General features: G+C 47.4%; 1 protein-coding gene across 1 annotated transcript in view; it reads left to right on the top strand.

Annotated features, from left to right (window-relative positions):
• Positions 1 to 17,128, top strand: part of LOC122544119 (solute carrier family 43 member 3-like) — a 50,541-nt gene that overhangs the window by 11,771 nt on the left and 21,642 nt on the right. The window contains exons 3-6 of the mRNA XM_043683158.1: positions 9,938 to 9,984; positions 10,451 to 10,527; positions 13,188 to 13,280; positions 14,236 to 14,375. Of these exons, the coding sequence (XP_043539093.1) occupies positions 9,938 to 9,984; positions 10,451 to 10,527; positions 13,188 to 13,280; positions 14,236 to 14,375 (357 nt within the window). The remainder of the gene's footprint in view (positions 1 to 9,937; positions 9,985 to 10,450; positions 10,528 to 13,187; positions 13,281 to 14,235; positions 14,376 to 17,128) is intronic.

Below are 17,128 nucleotides of genomic sequence, written 5' to 3' on the forward strand. Positions count from 1 at the left end.
CTCCCCCCTCACTTCCCTCCAAGGCCCCAAGGAATCCTTCCATATCAGTCACAAATTCACCTGCACCTCCACACACACATCATTTACTGCATCCGCTGCACCCGATGCGGCCTCCTCTACATTGGGGAGACAGGCCGCCTACTTGCGGAACGTTTCAGAGAACACCTCTGGGACACCCACACCAACCAACCCAACCGCCCTGTGGCCGAACACTTTAACACCCCCTCCCCACCCTGCCAAGGACATGCAGGTCCTTGGCCTCCTCCATCGCCAGACCATGGCAACACGGCGCCTGGAAGAAGAGCGCCTCATCTTCCGCCTCGGAACCCTCCAACCACAAGGGATGAATGCAGATTTCTCCAGCTTCCTCATTTCCCCTCCCCCACCTTATCTCAGTCCCAACCCTCGGGTTCAGCACCGCCTTCTTGACCTGCAATCTTCTTTCCAACCTCTCCGCCCCCATGCCCTCTCCGGCCTATCACCCTCACCTGAACCTCCTATCGCATTCCCAACGCCCCTCCTCCCTACCTTTTATCTTAGCCTGCTTGGCACACCCTCCTCATTCCTGAAGAAGGGCTTATGCCCGAAACGTCGATTCTCCTGCTCCTTGGATGCTGCCTGACCTGCTGCGTTTTTCCAGCAACACATTTTTCAACTAAAACAATACAGCCTTCCTTAGAGCTATTTATAAATCTTTAGGCACGTGCGGTGTCAGGTGACTGAGGGTAGTGCCCCCTCTGAGCAGTTATTACTTGGAAGCTGTTTGTGGAGTCTTCCTTTGCAGAAATTTTCGCGCCTGTTTCTGACACGATGCAAGCTCCTGTATTTGAAACTGCTACGACAGAGGGAAGCCCTTTGGCCTGTTGTGCTGTGCTAGCTCTTTGGAAGAACTGTCCACTCCCTCTTCTTCCACTCCCCTCTAGCTGTTTCTCTTGACAAATCCCCCTCCTCCCTCCCCCTCCCATTTTGAATGTGTCAAGTGTCACTGGGCAAGTGTTTTCATTTTCCTGCCCTCAGCCACAGACTTGAATGTTTTGATATTTTAATTGCTCAGCCGCAAGCCTTGAACGGTTGTGAAATTTCCTCCACAGATCAGACGTGTGGAGCCACACATAACAGGACTGGCCCTTTGGCCAATTGAGTTTGCACTGACAAAGGACTCCTCAATACCTACCCCAGTCCCACTTTCCTGACCTAGGCCCATACCCTTGGATGTTATGACACGACAGGTGCTGATCCAATACTTTTGAAAGGTTCTAAGGTTTCTCATCTCAACTACCCACCCAGGGAGTGCATTCCAGATTCCTCACCGTCTGGGTCAAAATAATTTATCCTCCAATCCCCTGTTAACCTCCTGCCCTTGACTTAAACATTCTGCCTCCTTGTTATCGACTATTTGATTAAGGGGAACAGCTGCTTCCTATTCACCCTGTCCATGCCCCTCATGATCTTGTATACCTCGATCAGCCCCCCCCCCCCCAACCTTCTCTGCTCCAAACAAAACAACCTGAGCTTCCCCAGCCCCTCTCTGTCACTGAATTGCTCCATCCCAGGCAATGTCCTGGTGAATCACCTCTGCACCCCCTCCAGCACAATCAAGCACTTCCAAGAGTGTAGGGACCAGAGTTGCACAGCGTACTGCAGCTATGGCCTCCCCTAAGTCATGTACAGCTCCAACATTTGCTTTCCAGCTCTTAAAACGAGTGGTTTGTGTCACGGTTTCATCCTGAGCAGCTCCATGATGATCATAGAATAGAATAGAATCCCTACAGTGTAGGAACAGGCTCTTCAGCCCATCAAGTCCACAGCGACCCTCCGAAGAGTAACCCAGACCCATTCCCCTACCCTATTCTCCTGTATTTTACCCCTACCTGATGCACCTAACCTGCATCAATCAATTGCCCTGTGGGCAATTTAGCATTGTCAGTTCACCTGACCTGCATGTCCCTAAATATTTCAAGCATGTTAAAGGTGAGATTGAGAAGCCAGACGTTATTGTGCACGTCGGTAGGAATGACATTTTTAAGGAAAAGATTAAAGCAGTACAGCGTGAGTTTAAGAGGTTAGGTAGAAGATTAAAAAGTAGAACTTTAAAAGTAGTCATTTCTAGTTTACTATTTACTCCCAATGCCAAACTCAAAAGGAGGGAATGAAGAGTAGATTAAAGGAGATAAATCAAAGACTGAAGAGCTGGTGTGTTGTTCAGGGATTTTGGACAATTGAAATGTCTTTTGGGATAGAAATGACTTGTTCGGAACGGATGTGTCTGACCTGAACTGGAAAGGGACTGGAAATCTTAGCAGTGAGATTTGCTCATTCCATTAGGGGAAACTTTATATTGACAAAGAGGGGGACTGGAGGAATTCGAAATAACAGGGTTAACAGAAGGATTGATGGGAGAAGTTGTGAATGTCAGGGGAGCATGTCAACAAGGAAAGAACAAAGAGACAGTCCGAGTATGTAGTGATTCTGGAGAACAAAATTGTGTTTACAGGTAAGGCTGATGAACTCAGTGTGTTTAAGAATATGGGATTGGGATGGCATAGCTATAGAAACTTGGGCTGCAAGATGGACCAGCCTGCAAACTCAGTGAGCCGGGTTTCGGATGCCTTCAAAAAGAAGACAAGGGGCGGGGGAGTGCTTTATAATTAAGGAATGTATTACTGCTATAACTAGGGAAGACATCCTCCAGTGAAAACGTATGGGTAGAAATTACAGATAAGAAAGGAAAGATCACTTTGATGGGATTGTACTGTAGGTCCCCTAATAGTAAGAGAGAAATTGAGAATAAATATGTAGGGAGATTGCAGATATATGTAGAAAAGTTGAAATAATGGGGAATTTTAATTTTCCAAACATCAACTGGGGCTACCATAGCATGAAAGGTTTGGATGGTGAAGAAGGTGACAAATGTTTTTGAGAAAATTTTCATTATCAGTATGTGAATGCCCCTTCTAGAGAAGGAACAAAACTAGACCACCTGTTGGGCAATAAGGCAGGACAGGTCACTGAAGTACTAGTGGGGAAGCACTTTGGGTCTAGCGATCATAATTCTGTTAGTTTCAAAATGATTATGGAAAATGATAAGCATTCCGTAAAAGTGAAAGTTTTTAATTGGAGAGAGGCAAATTTAAATGGTATGAGACAAGAACTTTCAAAAGTTGATTGGAGTAGACTGTTCGCAGGTAAAAGGACATCTGACAAGTGGGAGGTGTTCAGGAGTGTGATGACAAGAATTCAGAGGCATTTTGTTCCTGTTGGAGTGAAGGGTAAGGCTGGTAAGATTAAGTATCAATGGATGAATAAAGCCATTGAGGTTCCAGTCATAGAGGTGTACAGCAAGGAAATCGACTCTGCAGTCCAACTCATCCATGCCGAGCAGATATCCTAAACTACTCTTGTCCCATTTGCCAGCACTTGGCCCACATCCCTCTTAAACCATTCCTATTCATATACCCATCCAGATGCCTTTTAAATGTAGTAGTTGTTCCAGCCTCCACTTCCTACGGCAGCTCATTCCATACAAACACCGCCCTCTGTGTGAAAAAATTGCCTCCTTAGGTCCCTTTTAAATCTTTCTCCTTTCACCCTAAACCTATGCCCTCTAGTTCTGGATGCCCCATCCCAGGGAAAAACACCTTATTTATTTATGCCCCTCATGAGTTTATAAACCTCTATAAGGTCACTTCTCAGCCCCGACGCTCCAGGGAAAACAGCCCCAGCCTGTTCAGCCTCTCCCTATAGCTCAAACCCTCCAATCTGGCAACATGCTTGTAACTTGTTCTGCACCCTTTCAGGTTTCACAACATACTTCAGATAGGAGGGAGAACAGCCGAACCAATATCCTATACTGCCACAACGTGACCTCCCAACTCCTATACTCGATACTCTGACCAAAGCATGCCAAACACCGCCTTCACTATCCAATGTACGTGCGACTCCACTTTCATGGAACTATAAACGTACACGCCAAGGTCTCTTTGTTCAGCAACATTCCCCAGGACGTCACCACTAAGTGTATAAGTCCTGTGTGATTTATCTTTCCAAAATTCAGCACCTCACATTTATCTAAATTGAACTTCATCTGCCACTCCTCAACCCATTGACCCATCTGATCAAGAATAAAAGATGATCTTATTTTAAATATCGACAACTTGGTTCAGTTGAATCAATATAAATAGTGCAGAGACGTTCTTGAGAGAGAAATCAGGAAGGCAAAGAGGGGATGTGAGATAACATTGGCAGGTAAGAATAAGCCAAAGAGATTCTCCAAATACATTCAGAGTGACAGGGCAACAAGAAAGACGGTAGGTCCTCGTAAAGATCAAGGAGGGTGTCTTTATGTTGAAGTCTGAGATGGCAGAGATATTAAATTGATATTTTGCATCAGTTTTTACTGTGAGGAAAGAAATGGAGTCTAGAGAATGCAGAGAAATAAATCTTCGTGTTTTAAAAATAGCTCACATTGCAGAAGAGGAAGTTTGGCAGGCCTTATAATATAAAGGTGGGTAAATCTCCAAAACCTGATCTAATGTATCCCAGAACATTGTGGAAAGTAAGGGAGGGAATTATAAGACCCATTCCAGAAATATTTGCATCATTGATAACTACGGGTGAGGTGCCTGATGACAGGGGGGTGGCTAATGTTGTACTATTGTTGAAGAAAGGTTGTAAGGAGAAACTGGGCAATTATAAATCGGAGTCTGACTTCAGTTGTGGGTGAATTGTTGGCAGTGATTATAAAATGTAGGATTTATGGTCCAGTAGAGGCAAAAATTGATTGTGGATAGTCAGCATGGTTTTGTGTGAGGAACATTGTCTCACAAACTTGATTAAGTTTTTTGAGGAAGTTACCAAAAAGATGGTTGATGGCAGAGCAATAGACATTTGTTTGGATTTTAGTAAAACCTTTGACAAGGTTCCACATGGTGAGCTAATTAGTAAAGTTAGGTTACATGGGATTCAGGATAAGCTTGCCAATTGGATACGTAATTGGTTTAATGGCAGGAGACAGAGTAATGGTGGAGAGTTGCTTTTCAAACGGGAGGCATGTTACCAGTGGTGTTCCATAAAGATCGATTTTTGGGTCCTCTTTTTGATTGTCATTTAAATAAATGATTTGGATGAGAATAAAGAAGACATGATTAGTAAGTTTGCAGATCACACAAAAATTGGTAGCATAGCAGATAGCAAAGAAGGTTTTCTAAGATTACAAATGGGTCAATGGGCTGAAAAATGGCAGGCGGAGTTCAGTCTGGATAAATAGGACGTATTGCGTTTTGGTACAAAAAAAACAAGGGTAGGGCTTGTATAATTAATGGTGTTGAAGAACAGAGGGACCTAGTGAAGTTTGTGTCACATATAAACGGGGGTTTAAAACAGCGTTTAGCACGCTTGCCTTCATTGCTCAGTCCTTTTGATTATAGGAGTTGGGAAGTCATGCTGGGGTTGTACAGGACATTGGTGAGACCTCTTCTGGAATACTACGTCCTGTTCTAATCATCCAGTTATAGGAAGGGCATTATCAAGATGGAGAGGGCTCAGATGAGATTTCCCAGGGTGTTGCTGGGTACGGAACATTTGAGTTAAAAAGAAAGGCTGGGGCTTTTCTCACTGGAGTGTAGGAGGTTGAGAGGCGACCTTATCGAATCATGAGAGGTTTGGGTAGAGTTAATGGGAGTTGTCTTTTGCCTAAGAGGGGAGATTTCAAGACTAGGGGGCACATTTTTAAGGTGAGAGGAGAGAGCTTTAGAAAAGGCACGAGAGGTAAATGTTTTGCACAGAGGGTGATTCTCATGTGGAGTGAACGTCCTGAGGAAGTGGAGAATGTGGGTACACTTTTACAATATGTGGATAGATCCATTAATAGGAAAGGTTTGGAGAGATATGGGCCAGGACCAGGCAAGCGTGACGTGTTTAGTTTGGAATTCTGTTCGGCATGGACTGGTTGGACCGAAGGATCTGTTTCCATGCTGTATGACTCTCTGACTCTAGAACAAGGAGTTGTCCCTGACCAAGTGTTGCAGACTGACATGTTCCAAGGTCTAGGGCTATGTGCTGAGGGAAGCGCTAAAGCTTGGGGCAGCTCCTGCCAAAGCTATGTGGGGAAAGACCACAGTCTGTGGGCTTTCTGCCAAAGTTCAGTTAGTGGACCCTCCGAGTGCCTCAAATATATGTAAATATTAGTATTGTATGTGTAAGAGAGGTCTTTGGTTTTTTCGATGGAGTCGAAGTCCAGTGTTTAGTTTATTTACTTGATGTGCAACTGCACAGAACTGAACTGCTTTTGTAATAATGTACTTTTCCAAAGAGATTTTTGTTTAATGAATAAAGTATATTTTTGAAATAAAAGGACTCTTTAAAATGTGTGGGCATAACTGATAAAGACAACAAGCCATATGCCGCCTTAACTACCATCTAACGTGTTCTGCTGCATTCAAGGATCTGTGGATAAGCAGCAAAGATCCCTCCGTTTCCCTGAGCTTCCTAATGTCTCGCCACTCGTGGACTACTCCCTTATCTAGTCACATGATCTTGTTGAACCCAGCAGCAGAGGCCAAATGGCCGACTCCTGCTCCTGCTTGACTTGGTCTCTGTCTCCAAGGTCGTTGAAGGGGAGGCAGTGGGTTACTGGTATTATTGCTCGCCTATCAATCCTGAGATCCGGCTAATGTTCGAGGGACAGGGGTTCAAATCCCACCGAGGCAGATGATGGTTTTCAAATTCAATAGAGAAACAAATAGCTGACATTAGGAGTCCAGCGTTGATCATGAAACTGTTGCTGATTGTCCGGGGGAAAAAAAAGAAACCCCAATGTCCCCAAGGAAGGAAACTGTTGTCCTTTACCTGGTCTGGCCCACATGTCACTCCAGATGGAGAGTGATGTGGTTAACACTGATCTGTCTTCAGGGCAATTAGGGAAGTGTAATAAAAATGCTGGCCTAGCCAGAGGCACCCACATCCCTGTGAATGAGTAAAAAATAATCTGTTCAGTCCACGGTCTTCCAACCTGGCGCCGCATTCCAGGCAGCCTTCTGAGCAGAAGCTGATAGTATTCTTCCCCTCCTTCTGGGAATGGAAGCCATTAACAGCCAGCAAGGCGACTAACCATTTGTCTACTGAAGAAGGGCTTATGACCGAAACATAGATTCTCCTGCTCCTGGATGCTGCCTGACCTGCTGCGCTTTTCCAGCAACACATTTTCAGCTCTGATCTCCAGCAGCTGCAGTCCTCACTTTCTCCTTTGTCTACTGTGGTCAGACACGGAGTCTGACCCCAGAGTGACCTTGTACTGACAAAATGGCTGATTGGCCACCTTAAACTCTACCAGGGAGGCTTTTGACAGGAGCACACAGAGCGGCATGGTGGCTCAGTGGTTAGCACTGCTGCCTCACAGCACCAGGGTCCCAGGTTCGATTACAGCCTTGGGCCACTGTCTGTGGGTTTTCTCTGGATGCTCCGGTTTCCTCCCACAGTCCAAAGATGTGCAAGTTAGGGCGAATTAGCCATGGCAAATTGCCCATAGTGTTGGGTGTTAGTCAGAGGGAAATGGGTCTGGGTGGATTACTCTTCAGAGGGTTGGTCTAGACTGCTTAGGCCGAAGGGCCTGCTTCCACGCTGTAGGGAATCTAATCTAATCACATGGAAGAGGCTGGACCAGCCGTTACCTCTGGATGAGCTGACCAAAGCCCTCGAGATCATGGAAAAGAACAAAGGTTCCAAAAGCGACGGCATATCGGCCGAGTTGTATTCGCCTCGGTGGGACCTGATTGACCAGGACCTCCTGGAGGTCTAGGACGGTATGCTTTTTGCAGGCAGCACGTACGAGCCCATGAGGAAAGGTATCATCACCCTCATCTACGAAGGGGGAGAGACAGGAAATGAGAAATTGGCGACTGTTTTCACTGTCAAGTGTGGATTAGAAAATCCTGTGTTGAGTTATCGCCGACCGGATTAGGTCTGCTCTGGGCTCAGTGATTCACCCTGACCAAACCTGTCCTGTACTGGGTAGGACGATATCCGAGAGCCTCATGCTCCTCAGGGATACAATTGCCTGCGTGCAGGACAGGGGAGTGGCCTCCTGCCTCAGCAGCCTGGACCAGGAGAAGGCCTATTGACAGGATATTGCACACTGATATGTGGAACGTGCTGCCCAAAATGGGGAGGGGATTCGCGACTGGATCTGACGGCTCTGCGCTAACATTGTTCGTGCGGTCTCAATCAATGGGTGGGAGTCAGAAAGCTTCCTGATCAGATCCAGAGTCAGGCGGGGCTACCCATTCTCTCCTGCCTTGTTTGTGTGTTGTACAGAGTCTTTTGTGGAATCCATCAGGAAGGATGCAAGCCTGAGGCGGGGGGGGGGGGGGAGCTGTTCCAGGCAGCGGAGGCCTGCAGGCCAAAGCCGATCTTCCTGTTCTCTCTGTTATATGTGGCGAAGGTCTGGCCCATTGCCGGAGCCACCTTTGATTTCACCTGGAGGTCAAAGGTGGACTGTGTCTGCAGGGAATCCATGTACGAAGCTCTGGATAAGTAGGGTGCAAAAACATACCCGACCTCACCCTCAGTCTGATTGCCAGCTTGGTATGCAGCTGCCTCAAGCTGATGAAGGGCTTTTTCCCGAAACGCCGATTTTCCTGCTCCTCGGATGCTGCCTGACCTGCTGTGCTTTCTCAGCACCACTCTGACCTAGACTCTGATCTCCAGCATCTGCAGACCTCACTTTTGCCCTCACTATGCAAACACCAAGTGTCACTATATACTGAGGTTTTACCTGTCCCTGGTGTTGCGAAGGATGGGCCTGGCGTTGCTGCCGCTGAACATTCCAAAGTAGTTGGACTGTTCTGTACCACATGTCCTTCGTGGAGAAATTCGCAAAGAGAAATACCTTTGACCACCTCGTCCATGAGGAAGTGGTCAGCACGTAGCGTCCTTGAGACCCTGTGGGAAAAGGAGAGGGTGGATCCTGTCATGTGGTTCCCTGAGCAGACTGTCAACGTTGTTTGGCAGAATGCCTCATTGCCAGTATACGGACTCTCACAGGTCTCCAGCCGGAATGTGCCTCTGCAAAGGAGGAAGGTGCAGTGGTTTTTGTCGCCGTTTGTCCCAAGTAGCTCAGTGATGGAGCTGGACGCAGAGACAAACATCGACTGCGTCTGGAGGACCATCAACTCCATGAAAGACCCTCTTGGTCTGGGAGAAACCTGCTGGTCCTCCAGAGCAAGGGGTTGACCCTGACCAAGTGTTGCAGACTGGCACGTTCTAAGATCCAGGACGATACACTGAGGGACACACTAAAGCTCGGGACAGCTGCCGCCAAGGCGCAGTGAGGAAAGACCAATGTCTGAAGTCTTTCTGCCCAAGGTAAATAGGGGACCGTTTCATCCTCGGACCCTCCATGTGCTTCAAATATATCTAAGTGTCGTCTTGGACAGGTAGGAATTGCCTTTGGTTTGTTTGCTGGATAGAGTCAGACTTCAGTGTTTGTTCATATTTTACTGTACAGAGCGGAAGCACTTTTAACGATTATGTGTCCATATAAGATACTTCTATGAATAAAATGTATGTTTGAAATTGTTAAAAAAAGAGTGAAGCTGATTGGTTCTGCTGATTTCAATGTCGAATGACGCTGTTCCTGAAGTTATGACTTTGGCCAGTGAGCGGTTTTTGGGTGTTCTGAGGTTGTGAGACACACTAGTTCAGTGCGAGGGCTCATTCCTTACAGGTGGTTAGGGTAAGAGTACCAATTCAGACTCAAAATTAGGTGCAGTTCAGGGGAAGGTTCATTGGACTTAAAACGTTAACTCTGCTTCTAGCCCACAAATAATGTCAGATCTGCTGTGTTTCTCAAGCCATTTTGGTTTTTATTTCAGATTTCCAGCATCCACCGATCCTGGTTTTATTTCAGAGTAATGTTGTGCTCTTCTTCTTATCTCTGCAGATTCCTATACACCACAGCCACCCTGATGATCGCCTTCTCGCATGCTGGTGAGTCGAGCTCGTCGCGCTGTCAGAGGATCAGCGCTGAGGGAGCACCACCCTGTCGGAGGGTCAGCACTGAGGGAGCGCCGCGCTGTCAGAGGAGCAGTGCTGAGGGAGCACCGCCCTATCAGAATGTCAGAGCTGAGGGGCACCGCCCTGTCGGAGGGTCAGCACTGAGGGAGCGCTGCGCTGTCAGAGGATCAGCACTGAGGGAGCACTGCGCTGTCGGAGGGGCAGTGCTGAGGGAGCACCGCCCTGTCAGAGCTGAGGGGGCGCCGCCCTGTCGGAGGGTCAGCGCTGGGGGAGGGCCGCGCTGTCAGAGGGTCAGCATTGAGGGAGCGTCACCCTGTTGGAGGATCAGTGCTGAGGCAGCACTATCAGAGAGTCAGTGTTGAGGGAGTGCAACACATTTGGGGGCCAGTGCTGAGGGGGTTTGAAATGTAAGACCAATCAGTATCTTTCTTTGTTGCAGATACTGCAGTGCTGCTGTTTCCTGCTATCTGTCTGCTTGCAGTGGGCGGAATCCTATTCCTTTTGACAAATATACAGGTAATCACCAATGGTTATGTTTCTACCTATGGTAGCACTGCTTGGAATTTTGCCTGCACACAGTCTGTTGCATAGTACTGTCTAACTAAAATATAAAGTTAATGATTTTAACGTCTGTACAACCCTTGTCAGTTTGTAACCTCTTGGATCAAGTCCACATTTCCATTAGTCACTAGAAAACAAAATACCGTGGTTTCAGTTATAAAACAGATCGATAATCCGGAAAGTTCTGTAAATGCGGTCATCCTGCGCTGTGCAGAATGATTGTAATATTTGCTTATCACTGAATAAGACAGTAATAATGTTTCAGTGGCTGTACTTAAGACAGCATCTCACTGCATTAGAAGCATTTCAGAGCAGCTCATTGATTCCTTGTATAAGGGCATTATGAGGCAAGGTTGACCAGCGCGGCCCTTTGTCCTCAGGAATTCAAAAGAACAAGAGGTGACCTTATTGAAAGGTGAGGGGTCTCAACAGGGTGGACACTGAGAGGATGTTTCCCCTTGAGAGAGAGAGAGAGAGAGAGAGAGGGTCCACGCTACAGGGCACAGTTTCGTTTTAGAGGAGTCTCCTAAGTGATAAGGATTCATTGCTCAGACCTTTGGGGCGGCACGGTGGCTCAGTGGTTAGCACTGCTGCCTCACAGCGCCAGGGACAAGGGTTCGATTCCAGCCTTGGGTGACTGCCTGTGTGGAGTTTGCACGTTCTCCCTGTGTTTGCGTGGGTTTCTTCCGGGTGCTCCGGTTTCCTCCCACAATCCAAAGATGTGCAGATCAGGTGAATTGGCCATGCTAAATTGTCCATAGTGTTAGGTGGATTAGTCATGGGTAAATGTCGGGGAATGGGTGGGTTGCTGTTCGGAGGGTAAGTGTGGACTTGTTGGACCGAAGGGCCTGTTTCCACACAGTAGCCAGGGACAAGGGTTCGATTCCAGCCTTGGGTGACTGCCTGTGTGGAGTTTGCACGTTCTCCCTGTGTTTGCGTGGGTTTCTTCCGGGTGCTCCGGTTTCCTCCCACAATCCAAAGATGTGCAGATCAGGTGAATTGGCCATGCTAAATTGTCCATAGTGTTAGGTGGATTAGTCATGGGTAAATGTCGGGGAATGGGTGGGTTGCTGTTCGGAGGGTAAGTGTGGACTTGTTGGACCGAAGGGCCTGTTTCCACACAGTAGCGAATCTATTCTACTCTAACCTTTGGGTATGGGAGTTGGAGTGTCATGTTGAGACTGTACAGGACTTCGGTGAGGCTTGTTCTGCAATACTGTGTACAGGTCTGATTGTCCTACTGTGGGAAGGATGTTATTAAATCGGAGAAGGTTCCAGGGGTGGCACGATGGCTCAGTGGTTAGCACTGCTGCCTCACAGCACCAGAGTCCCAGGTTCGATTCCTGCCTCAGGTGACTGCCTGTGTGGAGTTTACACATTCTCCCCGCGTCTGCGTGGGTTTCCTCCGGGTGCTCTGGTTTCCTCCCACAGTCCAAAGAGGTCAGGTGACTTGGCCATGCCAAATTGCCCATAGTGATAGGTACGTTAGTCGGGGTAAATATAGGCTGGGGGTGTGGGTCTGGGTGGGTTACTCTTTGGAGGGTCGGTATGGACTAGTTGGGCCAAAGGGCCTGTTTCCATACTGTAGGGAATCTAATCAAAAAGATTTACCAGGATATTGTCAGGAATGGAAGGTTTGAGTTATCAAGACATTTTTTTTCACTGGCATGTTGGGGTTTGAGGGGTTTATAAATCGTGAAGGGCATTGGTAAAGTGAATGTTAAGAGTCTTTGGGGGAGTTCAAAACTAGGGAGCATAGTTTTAAGGTGAGAGGAGAAAGATTTAAAAAGGAAATGAGGGGCAACTTTTTTTTCCGCAGGGAGTGGTTCATATGTAGAATGAACTGCCAGAGGAATTGGTGGATCCAGGTACAGTTGCAACATTTAAAATGCTTTTGAATACGTGCATGAACAGGAAGGGTTTGGTGGAGTATCACTCAGAGGCAGGCAAGTGGGGTTAGATTAGCTTCGGAATGTGGTCAGACTGGTTGGACCAGAGGGTTTATTCCATGTTGTATGACTCAATAAGAACATTATATTTTCCCTCAAAGCGGTGTTTATTTTCATTTGGAATTATCTCTCTAGTGAGCAATGGAGGCTACAGATCACCATATTCAAGGCTGAGTTGAGTAGATTGAAAGCTCGGGGGCCGAATGGCCAACTCTTGCTCCCAAGCTGCTGTGTTTCTGTGATTGACTGGGGAAGTTAAAGTTTATCAGACCAGGGAGGAAAGTGAAGCTGAGACCCAAACAGACCAGCCATGATCTTATTGAGTAACAGAATAACTGTGAAAAGCTGATTGGCCAATTCCTGCTGTTAATTCTCAGCAGTGTGTGTGTGTGTGTGTGTGTGTGTGTGTGTGTTAGTAGTGATCAGTCCAATTCAGCGCAAGGCCACAGTATGGACCTAAGCTGTGCCTATCTGTGTGTGTGTGTGTGTGTTAGTGTTAGTAGTGATCAGTCCAATTCAGCGCAAGGCCACAGTATGGACCTAAGCTGTGCCTACCCCGGGTGGCACGACTATCGGGGAGGATGGGACACTGATTTGAAATGGCTCCGAGTGCTTCCACAGACCCTCAGAGCTCCACTGACTGTTCCACTGGTCTCTGCTCCCCAGGTTGGAAACTTGTTTGGCAGGCGACGGTCCACAGTGATCACTCTGTACAACGGAGCGTTTGACTCCTCATCAGTCGTGTTCCTGGTGGTTAAGGTAAGGGCGATGGCACACAAGACCGCTCACAAGATAAAAGTCGAGGGGCAACTAACAAAATCGTCACCTGGCCAGAGGCATTCAGGGCAGGAACAGAGTTGGGGGTGGGTGGGAGGAGGGGGGAGGGGGTGTGTGGGGTGGGGTGCAAGGTGAAGATCAAACAAGGGCCCAAAGAGTCCGGACTTGGGAGGGAGGGGAGACGGAGAGGGTTCTCTGGCTGAGACACGCCAGTAATGGCGAGCGGCTCAGGAAAGGGCGAGAGTGGGATGGAGAGGGGTGTTGGAGGGAGGAGCTGGTTGGAGAGGGGCATTGGACAGGAGGGATGACCGAGTTGGGGAGATAGTAACAAGGGAAAATTGAGAGGGCAGTGTCTGGGTGATTGGAAGGGGGAGGGAAGAGGAAAGTGAGACAGGGATTGAAGAGGGGTTGAGAGACGCCGATGATGCAGAAAGGGGAGTTGGAAAGGGAGGGAATGGGTGGTGAGGGAAATGGAGAGAGGACCCATGAAGGGTGTAGATAGAGAGGTGTGGGTGGCCTCTATGCTGGAATGAGGCAAGTCTAGAACCGAAGAAATGAGATTAAAGAAGAGGAAGGACAAACCTCAGCAGGGTAGGGACCAAGAGGGATCCAGGGATTGAGTGAGATGGAGAGGGGGGAGAGACAGTGTGAGATAGATGGGGGGACTTCTGAGTGAGATAGAAAATGCATGAACTGAAAGAGTGCAAGAGACAGAGGAGTCTGGTGGAGAGAGGGAGGAATATTCGATTAGAGGGGAATGGGGACAATGAGAGTGATAAACAGAGAAGGTGCTGCATGAGCTGTGTTGGGGCGAGGGAAGTGACTGGGCATGTGCAGAGAGGCCACGCTCTGAACGTGGATTAGAAAGCGTGCGAACACAAGAGCAATGTTAACGTGGACCTCTTGTTTGATTCCATCATGGTCTGTCTCCCTGCAGGTTATATATGAGGCTGGGATATCTTTAAGGAACGTATTCCTGTTCATTAGCTGTCTTAGCTCGATCCACATTGCGCGGACCTACGTGCTACTCCCACGGTCACACATTCCCTACCCTCTGCCAGACGGCTACACTTATGGGTAAGGAGAAATGAATAACAGACTGGAATACAGTTGACGGCTTTGGGTGATTTACAGCCGAACACCAAAAACCCAAGAGTGAGTTACAGAATGGAATCTGGTCGAGGGGTTCAGGGAGGTTTATATATCGAACAACAGATACCCTGGAGAAATTTACAGACTGGAATCTGGTCGATGGGTTCAGGGATGTTTATATATTGAACAACAGATATCCAAGCCACTTGAATCTCTAGTTCTGGAGATTTAGAACATAGAACATAGAAGAATACAGCGCAGTACAGGCCCTTTGGCCCTCGATGTTGCGCCGATCCAAGCCCACCTAACCTATACTAACCCACTATCCTCCATATACCTATCCAATGCCCGCTTAAATGCCCATAAAGAGGGAGAGTCCACCACTGAAACCAGAAACAATGTAAATATTTAGCTTCTCTGCCATGTCTCTATTTACCATCATATATCCTCCTGTCTCCATAATGGAATATCATTCACTTCAGCCAAACCTGGGTAGATACCCATAGAAGCTTTTACAAGATGTTTTTGTTTTTTTTTGCCAAATTATTCAATTCATTCTTCCTTGTCAACTCTTTGGTTCTTCGTTGGCAAATTTACTGCTATAACTGGCAACTTTCCAAGCCTTTTAATTTTTTTAAAAAGTTTTTTCACCTCAAAGTAAACCATGTAATAGCTCTATAAACACTGTCCAATGCTAATGTCAGCAATTCCTTTTAAAGTATTTTCCCAAATTACTCACTGATTTTCCCCCCCAAAATCCACATTATGGCTTATTCTAATCACCTTTCACCCCAATGTTTGGCAACAATGAATCCACCTCCACCTTAAAATTCTTCAAGGACTATGCTTCCACCACCTATTCAGGAAGAAGAGAAAGTTATCTCATCATTTCTTATGTAACAGGTTTGATGTGGAGGTGCCGGTGTTGGACGAGGTTGGGATTGGGTGTTAAAAATCACAACACCAGGTTATAGTCCAACAGGCTTATTTGGAAGCACTAGCTTTTGAGGTGCTGCCTCTACATCAGGTGGTTGTGGTACAAGACCATAAGACACAGAATTTATAGCAAAAGGGTTACAGTGTATTGGAGCTGTAATGATATTTAGATTAGGGCTTTCATCTTTAAGAATGGGATATGCTAGTTTCAGTTCTTTAATATGTAAACCCCAGAACTTCGGAGCAGCGAGAGGCGGGAGCTGGGAGGAGTTGACGTTGGTGCAAGGTGATTATTGCGAAGGCCGGTAAGTATATTTGAGCTTTTTGCCTTCAGGCCAGCGAGGGAGGAGCGAGCAAAGGACTTCTGGGAAGGGTAAGTAGAACAGTTTATGTTTGCGTGGTTGCGTTACCCGAGACACTACTCGGGTAGTGTCTCCCACCCATCCTCCTCCTCTAACCTAAAAAAACGTTGTGGGAGCCAGATTGACAAGGTAAGGTAACTAGTTTATTTCCTAATCCTTTTTTTTTTTAGTCGTCAATTTGGGAGTTAGAATAGTGGGAATGGAGTTTAGGGCAGTGGAATGTTCCTCCTGCAGAATGTGGGAAGTAAGGGTCACCAGTAGTGTCCCACGTCTGTGGGAAGTGCACCCAACACCAGCTCCTCAAACCGCGTTAGGAAACTGGAGCTGGGGTTGGATGAACTTCAGATCATTCGGGAGGCAGAGAGGGCTATTGACAGGACTTACAGAGAGGTAGTGACTCCCCAGGTATAAGAAAAAGACAGATGGGTGACAGTTAGGGGACAGAAAGGAAACCGGCAGGCAGTGCAGGGATCCCTTTTGGCCATTCCCCTCAGCGATAAGTATACTGTATTGGATACTGTTGGGGGGTGGGGATGGGGAATGACTTACCAGGGGAAAGCAGTGGGGCACCTGCTGCTCAGTAGGGAAGGGGGAAGAGGAGCAGAGCAGCAGTCATTGGGGACTCGATAGTTAGGGGGAGAGGTAGGAGGTTCTGTGGGGAGACGAGAGAGACTCACGGTTGGTGTGTTGCCTCCCTGTGCCAGGGTCCGTGATGTCTCTGATCGTGTTTTTGGAATCCTTCGGGGGGAGGGAGAGCAGTCCGAAGTTGTGGTCCACATTGGCACCAACGACAATGGTCGGAAGAGAGGCAGAAATTCAGGGAGCTAGGATGGAAGCTTAGAGCTAGGACAAATAGAGTTGTTTTCTCTGGTTTGCTGCCCGTGCCACGTGCTCGTGAGGTGAGGAATAGGGAGAGAAAGGAGTTGAACACGTGGCTACAGGGATGGTGCAGGAGGGAGGGTTTCAGGTTTTTGGATAATTGGAGCTTTTTCTGGGGTAGGTGGGACCTCTACAAGCAGGATGGTCTTCATCTAAACCAGAGGGGTACCAATATCCTGGGTGGGAAATTCGCTAAAGCTGTTAAGGTGGATTTAAACTAATACAGCAGGGGATTGGGAACCAAAATTTTAGGACAGGTACAGAAGGGGATGGGAATAGAGAGTCCCAAAATCAAGTATCTGACATTGGCAAGCGAGAACTTGGATTGAAGTGTGTGTACTTCAACGCGAAAAGCATCCGAAATAAAGTGGGTGAACTGGCAGCGTGTGTTAGTACCTGGGACTTCGATGTTGTGGCCATTATAGAGACATGGATAGAGCAGGAACAGGAATGGCTGTTGCAGGTTCCGGGATTCAGATGTTTCTGTTACAACAGAAACGATGATAAAAGAGGGGGAGGTGTGGAGTTGCTGATCAGGGACAATATTACAGTTGGAGAAAG

This window comes from Chiloscyllium plagiosum, chromosome 46 (genome assembly GCF_004010195.1).
Source record: "Chiloscyllium plagiosum isolate BGI_BamShark_2017 chromosome 46, ASM401019v2, whole genome shotgun sequence".
NCBI classification, from domain to species: Eukaryota; Metazoa; Chordata; class Chondrichthyes; order Orectolobiformes; family Hemiscylliidae; genus Chiloscyllium; species Chiloscyllium plagiosum.